We start from the raw sequence: 27,428 nt of genomic DNA on the forward strand, positions 1-27,428 counted from the left end.
ACATGTCCCCATGCGGACATACTTAAGGAGAGGCTAGGTGTCAAGCTCACCTTGCTTGCCTGCCTCCATCAGAGGACAGACTCCTGTCCTGCTGGCTGAAGCTTATCGCAGGGCACCCTCGTGGGGCCAGTGAGGACCTAGGACAGCCTGGGATTCTGTCGGTCCTGGATCCCACTCACCCAATCCAGGCAGAGACAAGGACTGACGTCCGGGTAGTGACTGACCGACACCGGCATGGGCGCAGGGCACCATCCTTGTCACAGGTGTTCACGGCAGAGACTTCCGTTGCTGACCCCCAAATGTACGGAGTCTCCAGCTGGGAACTTCTGACAGGACAAGCTCATAAAACACAAACCACCCCTCCGCCACCGCCAACAGCTGACCGCACAACCATGCCTACAGCACCGTGGGGACTTCCCGGCAGGCTCAGCCCACACGGATCCTGGCCCAGCAGCACACCCAATGGGGCGGAGGTCAGGGCTGGGAGGGTGCCCGGCAGACTGCCCGCTCACGACCTCCGTGTCCTTGACCCTTCCACAACCCGTCTGGCGCCTGAGCTCCAAGCAGCTCTGTGTGGTGCCGAGGGGCAGGAGGGCCAGGACTGGCCCCAGGGGATGACCCCTCCCCCACGCTCTGTTCACTGCCCCTCCCCCCCAATCAGAGGCCCCCTAATCCCTGCCATGTACAATCTCCAGAGCCACCAGGACGTCCTTCCCAAGGTCCACCTCTCAGCCTCCCTCCAGCCCAGGGCTGCCCTGAAGTTCCCCAATAAAGCCACTGGTGCCCAGCCCTAGGGCTCTGGTGTCAGCCCCTCCAGCCTCTGGCCAGCCTGTCCAGGCTCCCGAGCGAAGCAAACATCTTGGTGTTCTCAGCTGGGGTGTCGCAATGGAAACCTGTGGGACCTTCTCCACTCTGTGGCCCAGACGGTGAGGGCAGGGCGACCACGGAGAGAGCTCACGTGGGGCTGGGGCTTGGCTGCATGTGACCCTGGGTCATGTTCTCTGCTGGGACACCTTGGGGGCTGGGCGGACCCAAGACCCACCTGCCTCACCCTGGGCACAGAGTCCAGCGCCAGGAAAGGAGAGCCCACGCTGCGGGAGTGTAACCCATTCACATTTATAGGCGACACAGGAGGCAGGCGGACGACACATCAGCATCTCTACTCCAGGGAACTGGCCAATTCCGACCAGAACAGCAATCAGGAACATAATTGTACAGCGTTGGGGCACATCTCTGCGGGCTCAGTCCCACTCCCCGTCCCCCTCGGGGTTGTCCTCGCGAGCTGCCTCCACGTCGTGGAAGTGGAAGTTGGCCATCATGTCTCGCACGGCCAGCATCAGTCTGTTCAAGCCTTGGTTGTGGTTCGGACCCCCAGCCCCTCCGTCCTCCAGCCGCTCCCCCTGCGGCAGTGAAGACTCGTCTGAGCTGGGGCTGTCCTGGGTCCTGAGGCCCAGGGCTCCCACCCCAGCTCCCCCAGGACCCTGCTGGGAAGAGGAAGCTTCAAACCCAAACACAAGGCTAGGCCCCAGTGCGAGGTCCAGGAGCCATGCCTGGGGGAGGGGCTGAGGTGGCCGCGACCGTTTCAGGCAGGCTTGTCCCGGCCTCCTGAGCGGGCTGCGGGTGTCCGCGGCCCAGCCTGAACCCACATGGCAGAGAGAGGCCAAAGCGTGCTCACATACCTCCATGGTGTAATTAGGCAACAAAGACCGGAAGAAGAGGGCAATCGTGTTTCCGTGGCTGACGGGACTCAGCCTGAAAGAGGAAGAAGGTCAGACGGTGCAGCTGTGCGCCCTGCCCTGCGGCTGGGGGCAGGGTACACCCACGCAGCCAGCACAGCAGCTGGGGCACAAGCTCAGGCCTCCCAGGGAAGGTCACCCAGAGGGGGCGGGCCCTTGGGGACCTGGCTAGCTGAGCTCAGCAGAGAGAGGAGGGTCACCCGCCACGGCTCAGTGGCTCACTTTTGAGAAAAGCCATGCAGGGGCTACAAAGTGGTCATGTGAGGAGAAGGTTCCAGAGTGTGCTGGGGAGTGCCCTCCTGGTAAGACATGGTGCTGGAGCCCAGCTCCACTGGCCATTTGAAGACTGGTGGCTTGGGCTGGCACAGCCCTTCACTCCTCAGGCCTACACTGTCCAGCAAGGCAGCTCTCTGAACCCACCAACATTAACAATGTGTAAGCGTCACCTTGATCGATTCAAGAACTAAAGTGGGCACTCTTTTCCTAGAAGCATGCAGTCCAACTTTTAGAACATAATTCAGTTAAGAAAAATCTTTTTATTCTACATAACGTGCTCAACTGAAGCCTGGAGAGGGCATGCATTCTGGAATGGAAAAACCTGTCTGGGACTTCCAGAGCTACAGGCTGTGCTGACAGCCTGTGGTAAGGCCACCAGGAAAGCAGAAGGCAGCTTTCCCATGATCCAAGGCGAAGCGCCGTCCCGCTCCACTGCAGCTCTCCTGGGCTGGGCCACACAGGCCCTTCTCAGTTCGCAGGGCCCCAGGCATCAGCAGACTCGGGCTGTGGCTTTGATACTACGCTGCCTGCTAGGTACGCACATAACACGGCTCCATGGCGCCACACAGGCCACAGGGCACAGCTGCTGCGTTCCTCCAGCTTCCCACTGTTACGTCCGACACCTGCTCTAGAACCCCATGGGAAGACACTCCTTCGTCAGACAAGCAAGCGAAAGGACATGGCTGGCAAAAGCGGACCTACAACCCCGCGTCACCCTGTCCTCAGGGGCCTGGGTCTGGAGGAGGCAGGGGGCCCCAGGGAGCCGGAAGCACTGACCTCAGAGCTACACAAGCAAAGGAGCAAAGCAGGAGGCGGAGAGGTACCTCTCGGGTCTGACGTAGGAGTAGATCGTGTCCAAAGGAGGCAGAGGGTCGAAGCCCATCACAGACTGCGTGGTCACATCCTTCAGAAAGGGAAGCAGACCCATGGTGAAGCCCGGCTGTGCCTCCAACAGACCTCCAGCTGATTCCAGCCTGGACCAGTCTCTCCACGAGGAGTCCGTCAGCCAAACAGAATCGGTCCTTGGCTGCAAGGCTGCGTCTGCTGGACGCCGGGCGAAGGGTGGGGACAGCCTTGCTTCCACTGAGACAGGCACTCTGCCCCACTCAGATGGCCAAGGATGCCGGTCGGCCAAAGGGCACGCGCAGCAGGGGAGGAGCAGAAAGCCACACTCCCTGTGCCAGGGTCTCTCACCAGAGTGCCTCAGGGCCCCCGCTCTGAGCCCTGGGAGGTCAGCCGGCCAGGAGCAGCCCCCCGCTCAAAACCCCAGCTGTGAGGGAAGGGCCCGCGGGCGACAAAGCCCCCGTTTCCAGGCCCTCTCCCTTACCGGGGGAAGGGCAGCAACAGCCTCCTTGACCTCGGACAGGACCACGTGCCGGTGGATGTTCCTAGGCGCTCGCTGGTAGAGCATCTTCCGCCTGAGGCCCGGGAAGGAGAGGCGTAGGCTTGTGGCAGAGCCCGCCCTGGCCCCACGGCGACCCCTGTGACCACCACCCCGAGCACAGGGCTTCGCCACCCACCAGGCCGGGTGCTGCCCCCTTTGCCCCCACCGGCCCCCAGGCCCACCTGCTCTCACACGCGGCCACCGCAGGGTCCCCAGAGTCCACCGCCTGCAGAACCTCCCGGACGTTCTCCTCCAGCCAGCTCACGGTGGCAGGCTCCTTCCAGAGGAAGTGTGACCTTCCAAGGTACAGGCTCACCAGCTGGCTTAGGGCAGGGGGCTGGCTGAGGGAGACAGGGGCTCATGAGCTGGGCCCACCAGGGCATGGACTCCACACACCCACCAGCCCTGGGGGGAGGCCCAGGGGCCCGTCCAGCAGCCTGGGGGCGGAGCAGGTTGCCCAGAAGGGCTGCTGAACTGGGACAGGCCGCTGCCCAGACGTGGGGATACACAGGCATCTGCTTCCACAAAGTGTAAGCACAAGGTCTTTAACAGAAAGGGCATGCGTAGGTCTGCGCAGGCCGAGATGCCGGAGGCACTGTGCTGGTTTACTGCGAAGGTCTGAGCACAGCCGGCTCCCACGGTGCAAGTTTTCCTTTTTTTTTTTTCATGAGACATTTGGGCAAGGCAGTTGGGTGCGCACACAGCTGTGTGACTAATACCCACGGGGTCACCAACCCCAGCCAGCAGGGCTGGCGCATCAGGCCCCACACCCTGCCCACTTCTCAGCAGGAAGGCCCGTGCTTGGGGATGCATGTGGCCCACGTGCCGGCCGGCGCTGTGTCCAGCCCTCCACGGTGGGAGAGCAGTCTGGCTGCCAAGGTCCCTGCAGTGAGCACCCAGCAGGACTCTGCCTGGGGCGGGAGAGAGCTGTGAGGGCCAGCCTCACGAGCCTCCGGTCTGAGTGAAAACGGTCCCCGGGCTCTGCTCCCAGGGGCACCCCACGACCTGTGGGCAGGCACTGTCCTATCTTTACCTGATCTCGGCCTCCGGGCCAAAGAAGCGGTGCGTGGCGACAGCGGCATCGGGCCGCACGCTGCAGTACTCGAGCAGAGGCAGGAGCACTGCAGGAGGAAGCAGGGGCCCCCAAGGGCATGTGACAGGGTGAAGCCAGTCTGCCCGTACCAGCCCCCAGGGGGCCTCTGCCACCTCGGACCGGGTCTCTGCCCTGCTGCCTCCCAGGGGCCCCGTGTGCATCCGAGGGCAGCCCCACAAGGTGTCCCTACACACTCCACCTGCGGGCTACTGGAGGGGCCGGCTCATGGGGTTCGGGCTTTGGGTGCAGACACTCAAGACAGCGCTCTCCCTCCGAGCACTGGAGGCCGAGTGGCCAGGGACAGGAAACAGCAGGGCAGCTCAGTGGGCAGCAGGACCCCCAGGCTGTATGGAAACACCACCGGCAACCATTCCACGGCCAACAGACCCGAGGCTGTTCGGAAGCACCGTCCGTCGTCTCACGGCTGCCAACACCGCTGGCCCCACACGAACAGCTAGCGCCCACCAGGGGCCTCGCCTCCTCGCTACAAGCAGCTCGATGAGGAAGGGTCAGTTCTTCCAAGACTTGGCCCGGCAGCCACGTGTGTTAGGCCCAGACGTACGAGCAGGGACTGAGAACGCTGTCTGGTGGGAACCCTCACTGACATGGGCTTCGATCCTGCCCGGCCCCCTCCTCACGCCTGCGCCCCCTCGTCCACACCCCCCGCTCTGTTCTGTCCCTGGCACCTCGTGTCAGCTGATATGCCGTCCCCTTCAGCTCATTCCGCTGGCGGCTCCCTGCCCTAGGCTGTGAGCCCGAGAGGTGGGGACCTTGGCTGCCTCCTCTGCCTGGGACGCAGCAGGCTCATGGAGGTGAAGGGTGACTCACGGGGCTGTGGGGACAGTGTGCCTGAGCCACATGGCCAGTCCCTGGCACACAGCCCTCTGTGAAACCGCACGTGGTAGGAGGGCCCAATCCACCAGGACCCTGACGGGATAGGAGGCTGCTCTCTGATCTCCTGTCACCACCGAGATCAGCCCGCAGGACTCTGTCCCCACACGGACACTGGCCCACGACTCCAGAAAGCTCAGGGAGGGTGCAGGAGCCTGTACTGTGTAGTCCCAGGACAACCTTGTCTCTGAGTTCTTCAACTCCCTGAGAAGTGCGGTCTGCGGACCGGGCCCCTCCAGCATGGCTCTGCTGACACCCTGCAGCTCAGGCCCCTCCCTCTAGAAAAGACCTGTTTTCTGAGAGCAGGTTTTTCTGTCAATATTGAAACACTCATCCTAAAACCCCAAGACAGTTGGAGACCAAAGTCACTTCTGACTCGCTCAGCTTTCGAACTGTGCTGGGTGGGGGGGCTGATGAGGGTGCACCCACCTCCGGGGAACATGGTGAGGGCCTGTCGGATCAGGACAGACGCCTGCTCCCTAGCAGAGCTCAGCTCCTGTTCTGGGAGGTCTGCTTGCTGACTCAACAGGAAATAGGCCAACGGCACAGAGAAGGCGAAATTTGGGAGCTGAGACAGGTTCCGATGAGCCTGCAAGGGCCAGAGAAACCAAGTCTGGAGCGCGGATGTGGCAGACGAAAAGGACGCACCATTTCCAGACGCTCCAAGTCTGAGCCCTGGCGATGAGCACAAGCGTCCTGCTGGCATCTCTCTACTTGGCATAAAGAACTTCATGGCGCGTCTGGGGGCTTTCTCTTGGCAGGAGACAAGTAACAAGGCTGGGGTGGTGGTGGTGGCGGGGGCGGGGGGGATTTCGACAGGGACAGAAGAGAGGAAGGTCCCAGGGGAGGTGGAGTCAAGTGGGGTCACAGGTGCCCACCAGCAGGCAGCCCGTGCTCACCCACAGTGGGAAACTCGGGAAGCCCGGGTCCAACGAGGAGCGTCCCTCCCCCTGCTGGAACCTGATCACATCCGTGGACATGGCCGAGCACCTTGTTGGCCTTTCTCTACGTGTCCGTAACAGACAACACACAACGGGCCAGGTTTTCTCCACTAAAGCAGGGCCATGGTCTCCAGAGTTCAGCAAACATTCCCCTTTAGCCCTGCTGTGGAGCGGGAGTGCCCTCCCTGGAGCTGCATTTGGGGGCTCCAGAAACTTCTGTAAACTAGGGGGACTCCTCGGCCAAAGAGCCAAATGAAAGGGCTCAGAGTGACTCACGTATGTGGTCATTTCTCAGTGACACCCTCGCCTCATGGGAGGTGGTCAGGGTCACACATCTCTGAGACAGCACCGTCCAACAGAAACATAGTTTCTAGCCGCCGAATTAAAAACAGAACACATGAAATGAATGTTATTACTTTTACACTTAGCCCTAACCCTAAAACAGCGTCACTGCAACACGCCATCACCATCAAGGTCAGCGGTGAGGCAGTGCATTTTTTACAGTTCTGCCTTGAGGTCAGGACCGCGGCGGTGTGGGTGTGTGTGCGTGCGTGCGTGTGTGTGTCCCATAGGGGCCCCGCCCCCCACAGCTCTGGCGCCTGCGGAAGCAGCAGCAGCCCAGAGGGAGACAGGGAGGGAGAGGCGCGTACCCACCTCCCACTCCTGGAAGAGGCGGATCAGGTACTCGTAGTTGCGTGCCCGCAGGGCCAGGTGGTCGATGAGCAGCAGCATGCACAGGGGGTCCTCGTCGGGCTCCAGGCTTGGGGGGCGGCATAGGAGAGAGGGTGCCGCGTGGGCAGGGGCGGGCAGCTGCGGGCGCGGGCCGCAGGGACCCCGGGCATCAGCTGTGGGCGCTTACCTCAGGATGAGCTTGCAGAACTCCAGAGCTGTGCGCGGGCAGCCGCGCTTCTCTAGGAAACTCATCTGTTTGTAGAGGGCCAGGTAGAAGCTCCTAGACCCAACACAGTTCCTGGTGAGCCAGGGCAGCCGCAGTCCCCCCCCCCCCCCCCCCGCCGCGCCGCCCACTGCGCACTGGCGCTTCCCAGGCAACCCCGGCGGCGCAAAGGATCACGAGCGTTCCTCAGTCTGCGGGCCGGTTACATGGGTCCCCAGGGAGCGCAACAAGCTCGCCATTAGCTCGGATTGTCCTGGTTTTGGTTTAGGGTTCACCATTTCGGGGAAGAGCCAACCTCTCCTCCCGTCACTACTGTGGAAATCTCCAGTCCCAGGAGTGGCTAGGGGGCTGCTGCCGGGCGTCAGGTTCGCTCAACTGGATCCTCCGGGGGGACTGGGACTGTTACCAGTGGACACCACCCTGCTGGGCCTGCACGTGTTAGCACGTTATAGCCTGTCTCCAAGAACCAACAATTCCACTGGAGAGCCAAGTGCAACGGACACAGAACCAGACAACTGTGCAGTAGGGGGTCCAAGTGTCCTGGGACCCAGGCTGATGGCCAAGGTGTGTGTGTGGGACATGAGCAAGGCTGATGGAGGCCCTGGTGGGTGAAGAGGGCACCAGGACAGGACACACCCATCTCCCCCGCAAGGCCCTGAAGGCCAGGCCGAGGGCAGGAATCAGAGGTGAGGAGCGAGGGTGCCAGAGCAGGGCTCTGGGGCGGGAGACACATCTGTGAGAAGAGAGTGTCATGCGGTCTTCCCTGTTCAGTGCGGGGAGCGGGATCAGACTGTGCTCAAACAGCTCGATGATGGAGGAACTGCCCACAAAACATTCCAGAGCATTCCAGACTCCTGGGGCACAGATCCTTGTGTCCAAATAAACAAGAAAACACAACTACACACCCCCTGATCAAGCAGGGGCTTATCAGACTCATTTCTCTCAAGGACAAATATAACCCCAGGCTAGCCCAACCCATCTGTCTTTGAGTCCAGGCCACTTATGTTCAGGTTACAAACACAGTGAGACCCCCTGGTGTGAGTCAGCAGGTGGGACAGCTCGGGGACAGACCCCTGCCACCTGCCCTAGCTGCACCTACATGGGTACTCACGTCCCACCACCGCGCTGACCCACCTCAACACACCTGCCACCCTGGAAACGCACCTGTTCTCGGGCCTGCGGTAGTCCAGCCGGCAGGTCCCGCTGGTGAGGCTGAACAAGGGGTGGAAGGCGCACTCCATGCTGTACAGCGCTCTCTCTGAGGGCCACACGGACACCGGGGGAGGGGTCACGGCCAGCGCGCGGCACCTCCAAGCCTATCCCCCAAAGCTCACAAAGAAAGCTCTCAAAGGAAGAGAGCACAGCAAGGGTTCTGGAAAGTGCCATGGCACAGCCCTGACCCTGGGGATCATGAATGCCACTCTGTGCACTGACCTCACGCAGAGGGACGACTTTCTAGACAGGGAGATACAAACACACGTCCTCACAAAACCCACATGCACACATCCACAGCAGCTCAGTCACGGGACCCAAGAAGTGGAAACTACCCAAGTGTCCACCAAGTAACACACCAAACACAGCCCATCCTCACTGCGGAGCATCATCTCACTGAAGAGGAGGGAACCCTGAAAACATGAGGGTAAATGAAAAAAGCCAGGCCAGGGTGCCTGGGGGCTCAGTCAGTGGCACATCTGCTTTTGGCTCAGGTCATGACCCCAGGATTGTGGGATCAAGCCCCGAGTTGGACCCCAAGTTCAGTGCGGAGTCTGCTTGAGATTCTCTCTCCTTCTGCCCCTCCCGCCACCTCTCTCCCCCCCTTCCTCTCTTAAAAACAGCCCTGGCAATGGCTGTGTATGGCCAGCACCTTCTGGAACAGCGCCTGCGCCTCCTCAGCAGAGGGGGTGCTGGGCCCGGTGGCAGGGCCGAGCGCCCAGACGGGCTCTTACCAACGAGGTCTCGGGCCATCTCCTGATCCTCCTGAAAACGACAAGCATCACTGAGCTGCAGCAGCGAGTCCACGTGGTATGGGCTAGTCTGGAGCAGAACCTAGAAGCAAAGCGGGGATGCTGCTGGGGCCACAGGCCATGCCTCCTGGACAGCCAGCAGCAAGGCAGCAGCCCAGGCGGGGCTTTCTCTCAGTCACTGAAACCAGGCTCACTGGTGCCGCTAAGCTGCATCACCAACCAGGCCTGTGGTAAGAGCAGGGGCTCCGTGCCCCAGGACCTCTACCTTCACCCTCTGCCAGTCCCCCCAGCCCTGGGATCCAGGTGTACAGCAGGGGTCAGAGGAGACAGAAGGAGAAAGGGCTTGTGGGCCGAGGGACTGCAGGCTGTGATCCAGGTGCGGGGCAGCCTGGCAACTGAGAGGATGTAGGCTGGGCAAAGACGCTCCTGGGGACACACGCACCACGATGTTATTGGGCTCCATGGACTCCACCGCGGCCAGAAACTTGTGCTGGGTATGCTGGTACTCCTCACTGTGCTCAAAAGCAAAGGAGGAGAGACCCTTCTTGGACTCCAGCAGCCTCATCGACAGACCTGCGGGGAGGGCAGCATCAGGCCCCTCCTGTGACCTCCACGAGCAGGCTCAGGCACACTCCACGGAGTCCCCGTCAGAGCGTCTACCTTCCCACAATGCCCAGGGCTGACTGCCTGTGGTGTGGTTTACACCAGCTTCCCGCTTATGCTTTTCCCAGGAAGAGGCTGCTTCCCCGATGGGTGTGGCCAGATCACCCGTGTCCTACGACAGCAAAGGTGAGTGCCACCCCCCCCCATCTGACTGGGCTTAAACACCAGGCAGAGCCCAGATCCAGCCGGGCACGGGAGACCAGTGGGAACCCTTTCTCTTCCTGCCAGAAACTGGGTATACGAAGCCGTTTCTTCCTGGGAGACTTCTGAAGCATCATGAAATGGGTAAACGACTCCAGGCTACTCTCCTGCCGTACCACGGAGCCAAGGAAACTCATCTGCCCTGGCTCGGGGCTTCTGCAAGGAGCTTCCCGTGTCACACGGGACACGGGCAGGGCGGGGGCGCCACATGCTCCCTCCATGACGGCGATGGGTGCCCTTGTCTGCACCCTCTCTCCCGCCCCAGTCAGGCCCTAGACCCAGGGGCTCTCTGATACGGGGTGGTTACGCCATTCCCCAGGTGCTTCTGCACAGTTCTACAGACTTACTCGCTGGCAACAAAGTACAAACTCTCACACCTGGAAAACGCACGAGATCGCTTCCTACAATACGGTATCCACAGGAGAAAAGTAGAAAAAAGCTGCATGAAACCCTACTTGAGAAAACATGCAGCTGGCGTATGGGCAGGCCAGGGGATGCTGGGTCCTCCAGCGCCAGGCTACAGAGCCCACCCAGCCGCGCACCTGCTCTGCCGAAGCCGCAGCCCCTCACCTGGTTTGGTGTACCGCGGCCAGGTGCTCTTCGGGGTTGTGAGCCAGGTACACTTGGGGTACACTCGCTGCCTCTGCCTCGGCCTGAGGAGAACAGACATGCTCACAGCTTCCCTTCACTGCCTAACCCTGCAGGGACCGCGGAAACAAAACTGTGGGGAAGGGAAGGAGGGGGGCAGGGGGGCAGAGCTACGGCCAGGACACAGGACCCTCAGGGTGCCTGGGGAGCTCAGCTGCTCAGTCTGTCTTCAGCTCAGGTCACGATCCAGGGGTCCTGGAACGGAGCCCTGCTTCGGGCTCCCTGCTCAGTGGGGAGCCTGCTTTTCCCTCTCCCTCTGCTGCTCCCCCTGCTTATGCTCTGTCAAATATATAAAATCTTAAAAAAACAAACAAACAAACAGAACAGGACCACCACCAGACGAAACTAGAAACTGTCACCTAAATGACCAAACAATCAGAGAAAGAAAACCAGAAAAGGGGCGCCTGGGTGGCTCAGTGGGTTAAAGCCTCTGCCTTCAGCTCACGTCATGATCTCAGGGTCCTGGGATCGAGCCCCACATCAGGCGCTCTGCTGGCGGGGAGCCTGTTTCCCCCTCTCTTTCTGCCTGCCTCTCTGCCTACATGTGATCTTTATCTGTCAAATAAATAAATAAAATCTTAAAAAAAAAAATAGAAAAACAGAAAATTTATAGTCCAGCAAAATAGCAGAAAAGAAAGGGTAAAAAGGAAACAAAAGTAGAAGACTGCAAATAAAGACATGGGGAAGAGTGAGCCCGTAGGCGTCCCATGGAAGGAAGCCATCTGCATCCCTAAGGACCAGGCCGGACAAATGCCCCGCCAGACGGGCACAGAGGACAAAGGGACGGCCTCTGTGCCTCTGCTGTGAGGAGGCCCTCTCCTCCCCTCGCATGATGCCACCAGCGCAGCAACAGGTTTTGAAAAGGGAAAAATGGTAACCATGAAAAGAACTGGTGTAGCAGGATACTGACGTCAACACGCTGCTGAGTGGGAATGACCAAGACAGAGCATGATGGGGCGGCGGGAATGGGAGGCCCGGCTCCCGAGATGCTGTGCCTGGATGGCCCCCTCCCCTTGGCCGTGTGCTCCACCTCGGTTATCCGGGGGTCTCTACAGGGGCCAGACCGCCCTCTTGAAGCTGTGGCCACAAACAGGTTATATATGGTCACTGGGGCTTTTTTTCTTAAGCTGAGTAACAGGCAGGTGGACATGTGGACGCTCTTCTCTATACTTTGATAATCTGAACCATTTCATTGAGAAAAAAAAGTATGAGTAAGAACTGGTCTGTATTAGGAACAGGAGAAAAAAGCACGTTTCTTCTCCCAACAAGAAGGCAAAACTGCAGGAGAAAAAACATGGTACCTGAAAATCATGGTCAAAATCTAAAGAAAACTCATCATTACCTATAAAATTTTGAGCTTCTAACCCTGAAATCTTGGCCAGCTTAATTTTTCTCAATTATCAGCAAATCCAACACGGGTTTCGATTCTGGGATAAGTCTGATCTTTGTTATGTAACAGTTCTCAGTGTTTGATGACTTCTGGAAGACGCAGCAAGAAACGCTCTGAGAAATGCTCAAACAAGGGTCTGTTTGCAGGACTGTGTGTCGGAGGGGTGGGTGTTCAGCTTTCTGGACCTCCAGCACCGAGGCCGGCTCTGATTGGGAGCGTGGACACTCAAAACTGCCTGGTCCCCCGAACCGCAGATAGAGCCCAGCCGTGCACTGAGCAGGAGAGCAGGGAGACATCAGGAGGACAGCGGGAGGGCTGTCCCTCCCGCTGTTGGGAAAAAAGCCATGCATAGGCCTCTGCAGGACTGAAGGCGCTGCCAGAGAGGACGACTAGAAACACACGGAGTCCGCCTGTGTGCATGGTGAGGGATGAGGGAGACGAGGGAACTGGAGCTTCTCAGGGAAAACTGTGGTGGGACTTCAAGTATTCAATCGATGTTCTAGAAGCATGCGACTACTATAAATACAATAACTATAATCACTGTGAACGACCATTTACACAAACGTAAGACTGGGCAGAAATATGAAGGAACAGCAAAGACGGACCAAGCCGACCCAAACCAGTGCAACAGGGTGGGGAGAGATACGCCGTTCAATCAGGTGACAAAGAGGAACATCGTGAAGTGACCATGTTTTTCATCAACATTCTGAAAGAAGACAAAGTAGAAATCCTTGTGTCCTGAATAACTTAACACCCAGGATAAAACCAAAAACCATCAGCCAATAACAAGAACAATTGCTGGTCGACAGCATTAGACAGAACTGTAAAAGCCCACCCCCACCGCAGGGCAGACAACAGGGGCTGCAGTACTCGGAGGGCAGTGGAGGCCTGGAGCTGACCGCACATGGGGAGGGCCACTGCTGGGCGGTTTCACTAGAAATGACCGCCAGCGGCAGGGAGACCACAGCCGACACAGCAGCCAACAACTGTGCCCTGGGGCGCATGCACCCCCTCATCTACCTAGAACCTAGAACCCAGCCAGGCAGAACCAGGTGGTGCGGCACACGGCCAAGGGGCCCAGACGGGGGCAGTATGCCCCCCAAATGGTGATCTTGGAGGAGGCTCAAAGGAAAACAATTCTATTCTAAATTGCCCCAATTTTTTTTTTTTTAAGATTTTGAGAAAAAGAGAGTGCGCACATGACAGCATGTGTCTACAGGGCTGGGGGGCAAAGGGAGAGAGAGAGAGACAAGCAGGGCTCTAAGTGCAGAGCCCAAAGTGGGGCTCAATCCCAGGACCCCAAGATCATGACCTGAGCTGAAAATAAGGGTCTGATGCCCAAGCGACTAAGCCACCCTTGCCTCAATTTTTTTAAACCAAGCATTTAATTCTACATTCAGAAAAAATACATATACTGAAAAGCCAAAGCTTCTGCCAGTGTGGAAGTTCGCGGTCACAACCGGCCTCAATGCTGGGGGTCAGGAAAGCCAACACCCACCCCTTCGACACACAGTCCTGCAAACAGACCCTCGTGCTCAGAGCATTTCTCACTGCATCTCCCACAGGTCGTCAAGCACTGAGAACTGTTACATAACAAAACCAGACTTATCCCAGAATCAACCCTGTGTTGGCTTTGCTGCTGATGGAGAAACAAAAATTAAGCTGGCCAAGATTTCAGGGCTAGAAGCGCAAAATTTTAGGACCTCCAGAATCTCTGTAAAATTGTGACACACATGCTAGCAAAGGCAGCGTGAGGGCTGGAGCCCAGTGTTCACGGAAACAGTCAAACATCAGCTCCTCCCTGACCCTTCAGGTTCCGAAGAATTTGCAGAACCAGAAATTCGAAGGCTTTCCTTTGGCAAGGAGCTTTACCTCCCCTCCCCCAAAGGTTCAGAGGCCTTGAGAATACTCCCACACATTTTTTAGAACAAAGCCAGTGTTGTGCTTACCTTTGTTCCCCAAGGACAGCTCGAGCACCAAAATACCTTTTCAGCTCTGTGTCTGGATTCAAGTGTCTAGAAAATTGAACATTTTACAACGAAAAATGAAACGTAGTTCTTTTACGAGTCTGGGGATTCTGAAAGGTCACATAAAACTCAGCAGGCAGAACGGCTACTCTGACATGAAGGACAGCTGGCAGCCTGCGTTCCTCCAAACCATGCGGGTCGCAAACAGAGGCGGCCAGGACTGGGGCTGAGTCAGAGCAGCCTCAGGCCTACAGACCAGATCAAGGTGGGCTCACTGACATAGGAAAAAAAATAGCTTTTGGAAGACTGGCAACAGTCTCTTTAGTAAGAACGAGGTTTCATTAGGCATCTACTAGGACAAGAGAGGAATAATTTACCACAGAACGACATCTTACTTCAATACCATTCAAGAAAAACCATTCCCGGGGCGCCTGGGTGGCTCAGTGGGTTAAGCCGCTGCCTTCGGCTCAGGTCATGATCTCAGGGTCCTGGGATCGAGTCCCGCATCGGGCTCTCTGCTCAGCAGGGAGCCTGCTTCCTCCTCTCTCTCTCTGCCTGCCTCTCTGCCTACTTGTAATCTCTCTGTCAAATAAATAAATAAAATCTTTAAAAAAAAAAAAAAAAAGAAAAACCATTCCCAGATACATGAAGCTGAAGGACGGGTCCCTGGAAACAGAGTATTTCCCCTTTCCTTCTTTCTCCTTGTTCCTATTGCCTAAATGTTTGGCAATAAACCTACATTGCTGGGGCGCCTGGGAGGCTCAGTGGGTTGAGCCTCTGCCTTCGGCTCAGGTCATGATCCTGGGGTCCTGGGATCAAGCCCCGCATCAGGCTCTCTGCTCCGCGGGGAGCCTGCCTCTCTGCCTACTTGCGATCTCTGTCTGTCTAATAAATAAATAAAATCTTTAAAACAAAATAAAACAGGGATGCCTGGGTGGCTCAGTCAGTTAAGCGTCTGCCTTCGGCTTGGGTCATGATCCCGGGGTCCTGGGATCGAGTCCCACCTCAGGCTCCTTGCTCAGCGGGGAGCCTGCTTCTCTCTCTGCCTCTGCCTCCCACTTTGCCTGCTTGTGCTCTCTCTCTCTGACAAATAAATAAATAAAATCTTTAAAAAACAACAAATCTACATTGCTTTTAGATACAGGACGTCTTTTTCAAATGTTTTTTTCCCTTTTCAGGGAGTCTGTGTCTCAGCAGAGAGGAGAGAGCTGTACCTGTGCTCCACATACAGGACGTGCTTCTTGGAGCTAAGGGGAGGCGGCCCAGGGCGGTTGAAACCACTGCTGTCCTCAATCCTCTCCAAGATGCGATCAATATCTTCCAGCCCATTTTCCTAAAAACACCAAAACAATATATTAATCACCACAATGACTTTATTTTAAATGTTTTAATAATAACAAAATTATTTTTATAAGAAACCCGCATTATATTGTTTACATTCCGAAAGACATTATAATCCCAATACGGAGTACTGCAAATTTATTTAGAAAAAAGGAGAGAGTTCAGCATTGGCAGGACCACAGAGCCAGAAGGACACTTCAAGGAACTCAGTCACAAGCCCAACTGCTAGTCCTATAGGAGTGCCACCTCTCCAGATGGGACTCGGGACCAGAACGACCAGTGACAAGTCCAGAAAGCTACAACCTCCTCAGGAGACACTGCATCTGATGGTGAAGACTGAAGGAAGCAGGGTTCCGACAACAGACCGCACCCAGAGGCTCACACCTCACCATCGCGTCAGTCTGGCAGCCTAGAAAACGTTCAGGGCACGGGGCCAAAAGACCAAGAAGGGGCTCTGCCGGCCAGAGAATGTCACTTCAGATGGTGGCCAGGACGTGGATATCAAGAGTGAGGGCGTCTAACCCTCAAGGAACGAAGTGAAGGAATACCAGCCAAACTTGGTTCGTGACTTTCCCTGACCTCTGAACTAGAATCCTAACGGGAAGAAATTAAAACACTAAATAAAAATGAACTGCTTCTACCACCACCTTGAAAAACAGCCATATGCACATACCAAAATTTCTCCTGTAGTGTTTTTCTTATTTTTCTGTTTCTTTTTCTTCTTTCGGAGTTTGCCACTTATATTAGACTAAAAAAAGAAGCACATTTTGGTCAATGGAAAAAGACAATAAAATGCTAAAATCTGACAACTAAAGCAGCAAGCTGAAGAGGGACATGGGACCTCAAGAGACTCCCAGGGCCCAAACCATCCACCCGTCTGCCCTCTGCTCTCATCTCTCATTTTGCCAAGCAGCCTCCCTACCACAACGTAGCTGCCCTGGAGACGGGGCCCTGCACATCCCCCTGCACACCTCCCCCCATACTCTTGGTGCCTCTGCCAGAATCCCTCTGGTGCCTCCACCAGGCCGCCTCCCTCCTTGCAGTGTCCAGCCCCCCACCATCCCGAGCTCAGGCGGGGGTCTACGGCACCCATGAGTCAGCTCTCTCCGGCTGCACTTGTCCATCACCTGCTGCACAAACAAGCAGAAACCCCCCAAGAGACCCTCTCCTGTGCCACGCACCACAGGGTCGCAGGTCCTCAAGGCCTGGCACCCCCAAAGCCCCGCCCACCAGACCAGAGCTGCAGCCACACAGTTCCAGAGCACACACAGGCTGCCGAGCACAAGCAGACCCTCCCCAAGTGTGAAGGCATGTCGTGTGCTAGGGAACCTTGTCGAGGGGACCCTGTATGTGCCCCCCTTAAGAGCTTCCTGCAAATCTTCTCCAGGGTCCCAAGGAAATTGTGCGGCAGCTGCAAGGGCCAAAAATGACAGCACAGAGTGGGTGTGGTGGCTCCCCATACCTGCTCTGGGGGCGCTGCCCTGTCAGCCACTTCTCCAGCCTTCTTGCGGTCTGCACCTCCACTCTGCGACCTCCTTTTGTTCCCGGACACCACCGCGCCCGGGAGCAGACCATCGGGTCTCTCCCCATTTAGCACAGGTCCCTCCTCCAGGTCTTCGATGTTGATCTGGAGAGACAGAGGCGAGAACAAGGATGTTCCAGGTGTCCCGGTCACAGAGTAAACGGTGATACTGAGCTGTGTCAGAGTGGAAAGCGGGGCAGAGCTGGGGCGGGGAGACCTATGCAGGGCCGCTCTGAGGTCACATTGGGAAGAAAAACACCCATGTCGATGCGCCCAGCAGAGCCGTGGTTCTTACCTTCTCAATACGCCCTGCTTTAGGGTCATCTTCGTCAACGAACCCCAGAGATGCTAGGGCCCAGGGTGGCCCCATGTGTCTCTGTCTTTACAGCTGACATAAGGAAGAATCCCCAAACCTTACAAGCTCTCTCCCTTGCTGACCACCACCCCAGGGCAAAGATCTCTCAACAGCCCGTTCATGTTCCTTCCTGCTACCTAGAGCTCTAGCTCAGTTCATCTACAGCAGCCAACAGGACAAGGAGCTAAAGAAAAGGTACGTAGGGACTGACTTACCTAGAGACTCTTCCCTGATAATAAAAGGAGCTCACACAACAGAACCTTGCACAGCAGTACAAAAGAGTGAACTGTGCACACCCACTCACACTCACACTCTGGAGGCAAGACGGGGGTGGGGTGGGTACAAGTTGCTGGACAAGTTCTGGCCCTTCAGCCAGTCAAGGAATAAACAAACAAAAGAGGCCAATACAGAACAATGATGATGATGTTTCATCAGCGGAATGGGATGGACCCCATCTACTGCACTCAGGTCCAAAAATAAATAAAACTGAGTCTTCAACTTAGGGCATCTGAAAAATATAAAGCTCAAAACATAAAATAAAAATACGATCTACTTTAACCCCCACAACCCTGAGATAACTTTCTTATTTATTTATTTAAAAAAGATTTTATTTATTTCTTTGACAGACAAGTAGGCGGAGAGGCAGGCAGAGAGAGAGAGGAAGAAGCGGACTCCCCTCTGAGCAAAGAGCCCCATGTGGGGCTCAATCCCAGGACCCTGGGATCATGACCCGAGCCAAAGGCAGAGGCTTAACCCACTGAGCCACGCAGGCGCCCCAACTTTCTTTTTAAAAATTGAGATCCAGGGGCGCCTGCGTGGCTCGGTGGGTTAAGCCTCTGCTTCTACTCCCGTCATGATCCCAGGGTCCTGAGACGGGCCCCACCTCTTAGGCTCTCTGCTCCACGGGGAGCCTGCTTCTCCCTCTGCCCTCTCCCTGCTTGTGCTCTCTGTCAAGTAAGTAAAATCTTAAAAACAAAAAAACACCCTTATATTGGGTTGGGGGGGAAGGTCGCCTGCGTGGCTCAGTCAGTTAAATGTCTGCTTTCCACTTGGGTAATGACACCAGGGCCCCGGGGCGGAGGCCCGCATCCGGCTCTCTGCTCAGAGGACGCTGCTTCTCCCTCTGCTGCTCCACTTTGCTTCTGCTCACTTTCTCTCACAAAAAAGAGACAGAGAGAGAACAAATCTGAGATCATCCTGTACCTGGTGAATTTTCATTCATTTTTTTTTTTTTCTTTTTGAATCTACTGTCTCAGCTGGGAAACTATCAAAGAAAAGAAAGCAGGAACAAGTTTTGTATCCTTTGGTTTTGCTTGCTTTGTTCACCAAGGGAAATTTCCAAGTGGCAAAGATAAATTTCAGGAGTATGTTATGTTTGTCTGTCTATAAATCCATTCCTGACTTGAAAACGCTAGAATCCTACCAAAGTAGCATCTGTCCCAGCACTACCCAATACTATGGAGATTCCTACTATGGATACTTTTTGAGTGAGAGCGCCAGGGGCCCAGGTGTGGTCTGGCTGGTTTAGATTTGGGAACAAAGAAAGAAAACTGGACTGAGACCTCCTAGGGCATTTACTCTCAACAACGGAGAGAACTGGCACCCAAGCTTTCTCCGGCGTTCAGCCAAATGGTACCTCCAACGCAGTGAAGCTGGGTGCCAGCCGACTCTTTCTTTTTTTCCCTTAAGATTTATCTCTTCGGCACCTGGGGGGCTCAGTGGGTTAAGCCGCTGCCTTTGGCTCAGGTCATGATCTCAGGGTCCCGGAATCGAGTCCCACATCGGGCTCTCTGCTCAGCAGGGGGCCTGCTTCCCTCTCTCTCTGCCTGCCTCTCTGCCTGCTTGTGATCTCTGTCTGTCAAATAAATAAACAAACAAACAAACAAACAAATAAAAATATTTCTTTCTCTGAGGGGCATCTGGGTGGCTCAGTTGGTTAAGCATCTGCCTTCAGCTCAGGTTGTGGTCCCAGGGACCTGAAATCAAGCCCCGTATTGTGGGGGAGGGGGGGGGTCCACACTCAGCGGGGAGTCTGCTCCTGCCTCTCCCTCTCCCTCCCCTCACATGTGCTCTCTTTCTCCTGCTAAGTAACAAATCTTAAAAAAAAAAAAAAAAAGGTGTATTTATTTAAGAGCAAGCCAGTGTGTGCACCAGGGCGGGGGGGGGGGGGCGGCTGCCAGGGTGCCTGTCAGAGAAAGAGGGAGAAAGACGCTGCTGCAGACTCCCCACTGAGCATACATCCCCAGGTGGGGCTCAATCCCAGACCCTGAGATCATGACCTGAGCCAAAATAGAGTTAAACGCTTAAATGACTGAGCCACCCAGACATGCCCCCCTCTTATGGTTTTCTTAATAATGCTTTCTCTTCTCCAGCTTAAGAACACAGTACACAGACCATCCCGCTGTGTGTGGCTGATTATTTCTGGCCATGTCTTCTCACAAGACTTTCAGAATCAAGCAATTCCTGGCCAAGAAACAGAAGCAGAACCGTCCCATTCCCCAGTGGATTCGGGTGAAAAGCAGTAATGAAATCAGGTCCAACTCCAAGAAGTAATGTGGAAGAACCAGGCTGGGTCCATGGGGCATCACACTTCATGAGATAGCACACCTAGCTGGCACACGTATTTAATTAAGCTGCATGGGGGCGCCTGGGTGGCTCAGTGGGTTAGGCCGCTGCCTTCGGCTAGGGTCATGATCTCAGGGTCCTGGGATCGAGTCCCCCATCGGGCTCTCTGCTCAGCGGGGAGCCAGCTTCCTCCTCTCTCTCTGCCTGCCTCTCTGCCTACTTGTGATCTCTCTGTCAAATAAATAAATAAATAAATAAAAATAATAATTAAGCTGCATGAAAACCATGTCCTATCCTATCATTCTGTGAACGTCCTTCCTACCTGCCCAACAAACATGTTTTCTCAGGGAAATGATTTTGCTGTTATTATGCCTCCGCACCAGGAGGCTGGTTCAGTGATAAACGGGAGACCTTTCAACACTGCTGTTGTGTTTCTGATTCTTGCAGTGCTGAATTCCACCTCCTGTCAGATCACGCATAGCACTGTCCCCTGACAACCGAGTATGTAAAACATGGCTAAGGGGTGCCTGGGTGGCTCAGTGCCTTAAGCATTTGCCTTAGGGTCAGGTCATGGACTCAGGGGTCCTGGGATCAGGCTCCCCAGGGAGCAGGGTGTCTGCCTGTCCCTCTGCCCCTCCCCCAGCTCATGTTCTCTCTCAAATAAATAAGTACAAAAGAAAAAGATACAGTATATAATACATACAACATAGCTTCTATGTCATCAATAAAGCTTCCAGCAAACAATAAGCTATCAGTAGGTAACTTTGGGGGGAATCAAAAGTTATAGGCATGGGGTGCCTAGGTGGTTCAGTGGGTTGAAGCCTCTGCCTTCAGCTCAGGTCATGATCCCAGGGTCCTGGGATCGAGCCCCGCATCGGGCTCTCTACTCGGCAGGGAGCCTGCTTCCTCCTCTCTCTGCCTGCTTGTGATCTCTGTCTGTCAAATAAATAAATAAAATCTTAAAAAAAAAAAAAAAGTTATAGGCAGATTTTTCAACTGCACAGGGATTCATGTCCCGGCTCCAGTGCTGATCAAGGGCTAAATGTAATTATTTGTGAAATATTGATCTTCTTCACTTAGAGGGAAAATTTCTCAACGCTACCAAGTCTGGTCATTTTTAGAAGTGGGGCTGTGTGGTTTTTAGCAGACTGTCGAGGTAGACCTAGACTCCCAAAATACTGATTTCTATTCTACATCATCCACAATCATTGCACAGTATGTTATGCTGCAAAACTTGAACTCTACATTTAAAATGGGTGAGTTTATCATTTACATATATTACACTTCAATAAAGTCGGTTTTTGGGACGCTCAGTTGGTTGGACGACTGCCTTTGGCTCAGGTCATGATCCCGGAGTCCCAGGATTGAGTCCCGCATCGGGCTCCCAGCTCCACGGGGAGTCTGTTTCTCCCTCTGACCTTCTCCTCGCTCATGCTCTCTCTCACTGTCTCTCTCTCTCAAATAAATAAATAAATAAATAAAATCTTAAAAAAAAAGTCGGTTTTTATTTTTATTTATTTTTAAAGATTTTATTTATTTATTTATTGACAGAGTGAGATCACAAGTAGGCAGAGAGGCAGACAGAGAGAGAGGGGGAAGCAGGCTCTCCACTGAGCAGAGAGCCCAATGCGGGACTCCATCCCAGGACCCCGAGACCATGACCTGAGCTGAAGGCAGCAGCTTAACTCACTAAGCCACCCAGGCGCCCAATAAAGCCGGTTTTAAAAACAACTCTGAATGAAATAGAAAAACGATTTCTAATCTAAAGGCCCCCCCCCCAAAAAAACCCACCCCTCAACCAACAGCCAGTCATGAGGACAAATTCGTGAACGAACAAAGGACAGTTGTCTCTGCTCAGCTTTCCTCTCCTCAGGAGAACGGAGCTGGCCCCTGCATGTCTCTCAGTAAACCACTTAGGGTCACGGTTCTCCTTAAGCGCTACTGCACCCTTCACTTGGTTTCCAGTATCATTTAATGTCGACGTTTGCTGAGTGTTGAGTAAAGGCTGCACATATCACTGATGACATCCCCATCAAGTAAGTGAGATCACCCCTAAGACCCAGGGAAACCAAAGTTTGTGTTCGGTATCTTGTCTACCTTCTCTCGGCTTTGAAGAGGTGGAGCCAGGATTCAAACCTAGGTCCTTCTGCCTCCAAAGCCTGTATGCATACATTCTGGCTGGAGACAACACCTGCTGGTCCTCTTAGAGGAAATGCTGACTCAAGTGGTAACTTTTCTGCATATCTGGGTGCCAGACACAGGGTGGTCGGGACACGTTAGGGAACGGCAAGTCTGTTTCCACAAAGCTTGTGCTTCAGCAGGGAAACAAAGCAACACCAAATCTAAAAAAAACCAACAGGTTATTTGTACAGTATATTCTGTTAATTGCCAGGGAAAAATGAGAAAAAAATAAACAACAGAAGAAGGGAAATGGGAATGTGAGGTAACTGTCCTTTTTTTGAAAGATTCTATTTATTTGAGAGAGAGACAGCACACACACACACACAGACATAGAGGAAGAAGCAGACTCTGCTGAGCAGGGAGCCCAACGTGGGTCTTGATCCCAGGACTCTGGGACCATGACCTGAGCTGAAGGCAGGAGCTTAACTGACTGAACCACTTAGGCACCGACTTTTTTTTTTTAAGAGTTATTTATTTTAGAGAGAATGAGCGTGGGGGAGGGGCAGAGAGAGAGAGAAAATCCTCAAGCTGACTCCCTGCAGAGCAGGTTGTCCAAGGGTGTGGGGCTTGGTCTCACAACCCTGAGATCAGGATCCACAACTCGGTAGCCACCCAGGCGTCCTGGGGTAAGTGTACTTTTAAAGCAAGTAGGAAGGGTAGGCAAGCCTGAGGAAGCAACATCTGACCAAAACCGGAGGGAGGAGTGAGCCACGTGTCACCTGCATATAAGATGCTAAAAGCACAGGAGACAGCAAAGGGGACAGATCACTATGGCTAGAGCACAGCGAACAAGATTATAAAGAAAACAGGTAGGAGAGCTTATGGGGTGAACTGGGCCAGCCTGGAACCACTGGGGGGTTGTGAAAAAAGGAGGGCTGAGGTCAGACATGTGCTTAACAGGGTCACTATGGCTGGCCTCTGTGTTCAGAGACTGCAAAGGAAGAAGAGCAGAACCAGAACCGGGCACGAGGATGCTGACGATCCAGGCCACAGGCAATGGTCACCCCCAGGGGCTGCACCAGTGGTCTGAATGTATCGTGCGAGAGAGAAAGCTGCTCGGGAATGCCCTCACATTGCTGGCGTGGACAAGAGGAAACGTGGAAATGCTCTCCACAGAGCAAAGCCTGGAGGAGGCAGGAAGGGCAGTGAGCATTGGACACACTGGGTTTGAGATGTCTGTGAAAGGTCTAAGAGGAGACAGATGTTGCTGCGCTGGACACAAGAATCCCAAGACAGGGAAGGACATCTGAGCCGATGATATCAATATCAGAATGCGGAAGGAGAACACAGACAGCAGAGCCCTGAGCAGAGGTACAGCCCTTGAGCCCCTGCGACAGGATCTCACAGTGAGGTCCACATCAATGTTCCCTCTCCTTCACAAGTGAGCTCCTGCCACTTTGTCCATTTCTCCCTCGTCCATCTGTCCTCCTTTCTTCTTCAGCAGGAACATTAACTCGCTTCAGAGACAAATACCATGACAGGGTTTAGAGTACAGGCTTTAAGGCAGGAAGCCTAGATTTACTCTGCAGGTGCTCTTAGTACCTTGTTTGCACAAGGGGACACTAGGACCGCCTTCCCAGACTACCAGAATCCCAGGACCCAGCAGCACTGCCTGGAATGTGCAAATGTCCTCCAAACAAAAGCTACTGGGGTTAAAGACTGAATCTGGGGAATACGGGAACCAGGAAGCACACGGGGTCAGACGTCCACGGAGATGGCCGACGGCAGCACAAGCTGGTTTCAGCCTGTGCACAAGTGAGGTGGGAAAGAAGACTTGGGTGTTCTGGAAGAAGTCAGAAAAATGAGCGGCACGGTTAAGGGCACATGAAGGGGCAGGAATACTGGGGAGACAGACTGCGGCGAGTCCAACCGCGGGAGCCGGGAGACAAGCGCGCGGGCGGACACCACTCTGGCTTCTGTACGCGTTTGAGACGGTTTGTAACACAAACGTCGGAGATAGGCCCAGCAGCAGGGTGGGGTCCAGTCGCAGAAGCAGAAGAGGGCAGACGACCGCGGCCCCGCCTGCACCACCTCTCGCCTGCCTTCCGAGGGAAGGTCAGCACTCTGGACGCCCAGCTCCCCAGCTCCCGGACGGGCAGCCCCTGCTCCCCACCAACTACCGACGGCAGCCAGCGCCGCCCAAGACAGCGCTGACAAAGGTCCCTGGTCTCTCCGCCACCTGCAGACCCACCGCCGGCTGTTCGAGCGCTCGGGTCCACGCTGAGCAACACAGACACGCGGGCTGCGCGCACAGGGCGCTCGGAGAAGCCAACGACCGACTGCGGCCAGCAGAAACCCCGCGGGGCGCGCACGCCTTCAACGCGCGTCCACCGCGTGGGTGCCGGGCCCGACACCTGCTGCGCGGGGCCCAGCGAGGAGCCCGGTCCCGGGCTGGGGGGACGACTCCGGGCTGTGCCGCGGCCCTGCGGGCGCCTCGCGTACGCCACGCCCAACCCTGCGACCGAGCCCAGAGCCCCCAGGGGCGGAGACGTGAAGCCCCGCCCACCGGGCTGCGGACCCGCCCCGACGCCACGGCCACGCCCCCTGCGCCGCAGCCCCGACGGCCTCGGCTCTCCTCGCCACACCCGAGCCCGACGTAGCCACGCCCACCACCGCCCCCGCGGCAGCCCAGACCACGTAGCGCCCGCCCCGTGACGTCACGAACCCGCCCCTCCCACTGCCCCCTCCCACCGCCCCCACCCCGGGCAGCCCCGTTCCTCACCAGCTCGAACCGGTTGTTGACGCAGACGCCCTCCTTCCCTGTGCCCCGGGGGTGTCGGCCGCCTGGACCCCGCTTTGGACCTTCTTCTTCCGCATCATCGTCATCGTGGAGGACAAACTGCAGGGCGCCGGGCCCAAGAGGCTCCTGGCCGCGCTGTTCCCCCCTCAGCCTCCGGAGGGCCCGGCGCGACATAGGACCCAACGGCCGCTGACGCCTGGAGACCGGGAGAAGGAAGAGCAGAAAAGAGAGCGGCCGGCGCGCCTGCGCACTTACGGCACGCTGGCGCGAGGCTGGCGTGTCGCGTCTGCGCCCTGAGCTTCTCCGGAACTTCCTCTCGGTTGACAGGGCGTCAAAGAAGGTGCGGGCGCGGCCCCGGGCCAGTTCTCGCGCGACTTGGGCGCCTCCGCGCGGCGGTCCCTCGGGCGGTACCGGCACTGGGCGTCTCCGGGCCTTCCGGAGGCGTGTCCGCGACCGCCGCCGAGCGGGGGCGGGGGCTTCCCCGGCTGCGAGCTGTCCACTCGCGAGCCCACCCTCTGCCCTGCGAGCACGGGCTGGCCGGGCGGGAGGAACCTGCAGGCGGGGTGGGCGGGGAGGTCGTGCGCGCAGGCGGGCGCGCGGCCTCGTGGCGTTGCACCTGTGCGGGTGCACCGGGGACGGACAGCCGGGCGACCCGGAGGGGGAGCGACTGCCCTCGGCCAGCGTCCGCGGCTGCAGCCGGGACAGCGCCCTTCTCATTAAAAGTAAACACGTGCAAACCGAGGAGCTTCCCAGAGGTGCAGATCTCCGCACCGCTTCCTCCCCCGGATGGACTGAAAGCGAACCTCGGGGCCGTCCTGGGAGTTTGCCTTTTGTTGGCGTTAATGCGTCCCGGGTGATTCTCCTGTTCGTCTGCGTCTGGGACTCCGTGGTCTAAGGTGGAGGAGGCTCGCCACTCTTACTGTGTCTTAGTCTCCTGGGGAGATTTCTGCAATAAAGATCAAGGGCGCATTCCTAGCAATTACGAGGTGGGGTCAGGCATTGATAGTTTTTAGAAGCTCTTCGGGGATTCAAGTGTGCCGGCAAGACCAAGAACCCCCGCACTGCAGAGGTCTAAGTGCAGGAGCAAGGGGCTCTGGTGTGAGAGTGTTAGAGGAGTGGAGACAGCAGCCTTGAGTGTGGGGACGGCACCCTACTAAATTCTTACCTCCTGGGAGAAGCTGTCCCCGCCGTTTCAAGTAAAGAACTGGGATTGAGAGTAACTGGCCCAGGTAGATCCTGGGTTTGCATGCCGACTGTGGTTCCAGGATTCAAATGAGGAAGGCCACTGGCAAGGACCAAGAAAGGGAAATGGGGACAGGATGGGTCGTGGCCTCTGGGAGCCCTCTCCCTTGACCTTTGAGCTCCACCCCAGCCTTCCTCTTAAGCCTGAATGTTCCTCTCAGACTGGGCATTGGGTCTCCCGAGACTCACAGAGGGAGAGGGTGTGCACACACAGGCATACATGGCTGGTCAGCCGGCGCAGGCCATCAGGGTCTTGCGGTGCTTCACATTGGCTGACATGGCTGCTGTCTCTAGCCCCCCAGATGCGCCACCTGCTCCAGGCATTCCCCTGGAGTCCCTTAGGTTTTACCCTCCCTACTTCCTGTAATCCTGCTGTTAAAGGGCTAGCTCAGGGAGAGCCTCCAGGACATCACTCTTGTCCATTCGGATTGGCCAAGGCCAGCCTAATTAAGTAGATTTTGTGTCCCCCCTGAAGTGGCGTGAACAATTTATGCAGGTTTCTTGCCTCCCCTCTGGATGAGGACTTCGGGATTCTCAGCCTGGAGCTGCTGCCTCCTTTGCCTTCCACAGGAGAGCAGCCATGTGCCCCTGAGACATGCAGTCAGCCCAGCCTGAGTGGAGAGCGTCAGTCTCCCTGTCCCCACCGAAGGCATGGCCCTCGGAAGTTTGCCTGCAGACAGTTCTAGACAAAGTGAGCACCATTTGTCACAACCCAAGTCAGGGGAGGGTGGGGCTCAGTGGGGTGAGTGCACGGCTCTCCAGCCCGGGGTCAGCAGGAGGGGGCCTGCAAGAATGGGGCAGCACCCTCCCAACTTCACCTCCAAGGGTTATGTGGCCCCTGTGGCTCAGCCCAGATGTCCCAACATGGGTTTCTACTTATTTCCAAGCATTCCCGCGTGGAGTAGAACCTTGGATTCCCGTTCTTGGGAACGTGGGCCTGAACCTCTTCCCTGGCCCACTTCCTCGCTTGTGTAATGAAAACAGTGACAGCAGAGCTCACCTCCCAGGAGCTCTAACTGATGGAGGTTGCTGCACAAAGGTTAGCTTTCCCACTGCTGGCTGTGTGACCAGGAGCAAATCTTCACCCTCTCTGTGTCTGCTTCCTCATTCTTTTTTTTTTCTTTTTTTCATTTTAAGAGAGGGAGAAGGCTCCATGCCTGGGGGGGAAGACCAATGAGGGGCGCAGTCTCACAACCCTGAGGTCATGACCTGAACGGAAATCAAGGGCTGGACACTTAACCAACTGAGCTGCCCAGAAACCCCTTTGCTGTCTCATCTTTAAATGGAAATAGTAATACTCCCTGCCCATGAAATGCCCAGAGGTGTTGGAAACTGGCTGTTTTTAATGGACTGTTGCAATTTAGTGTAACCTGCTGATGAGCTACCTCTCCAGCAGGTCCCTCTGTAACAAGTCCTGTCCCTCAGGGCCTCCT

At 56.0% G+C, this 27,428-nt stretch overlaps 1 protein-coding gene across 1 annotated transcript; it reads right to left on the minus strand.

Moving 5' to 3' along the window:
- Nucleotides 1-1,100: 1,100 nt before the first annotated feature.
- TCF25 (TCF25 ribosome quality control complex subunit) lies at nt 1,101-25,730 on the minus strand. Its single transcript, XM_082711452.1, has 18 exons — nt 24,736-25,730; nt 16,853-17,017; nt 16,064-16,138; nt 15,264-15,382; nt 14,032-14,097; nt 10,615-10,697; nt 9,623-9,753; nt 9,163-9,262; nt 8,381-8,474; nt 7,181-7,273; nt 6,976-7,081; nt 5,810-5,969; nt 4,430-4,517; nt 3,579-3,737; nt 3,340-3,430; nt 2,837-2,916; nt 1,680-1,752; nt 1,101-1,400 (listed from the first exon to the last, which is right to left on the minus strand). Exons 1-18 carry the CDS (start codon nt 25,468-25,470, stop codon nt 1,242-1,244), a joined length of 2,577 nt encoding a protein of 858 aa, XP_082567578.1. The 5' UTR covers nt 25,471-25,730; the 3' UTR covers nt 1,101-1,241.
- Between the last annotated feature and the right edge of the window lie 1,698 nt (nt 25,731-27,428).

The sequence above is a fragment of the Mustela nivalis genome, assembly GCF_964662115.1.
Source record: "Mustela nivalis genome assembly, chromosome: 18".
Taxonomy (NCBI): domain Eukaryota; kingdom Metazoa; phylum Chordata; class Mammalia; order Carnivora; family Mustelidae; genus Mustela; species Mustela nivalis.

Coding starts and splice junctions, on each gene's coding strand:
- TCF25 (XM_082711452.1), bottom strand. CDS start 25,470: ATGAGAAGGGCGCTGTCCCGGCTGCAGCCGCGGACGCTGGCCGAGGGC. Junction 10,698..14,031: donor GCTGTCCTTGGGGAACAAAG/GTAAGCACAACA, acceptor TGTTCTCCTCAG/GCCGAGGCAGAGGCAGCGAG. Junction 2,917..3,339: donor CTGTTGCTGCCCTTCCCCCG/GTAAGGGAGAGG, acceptor CCCTTTCTGAAG/GATGTGACCACGCAGTCTGT.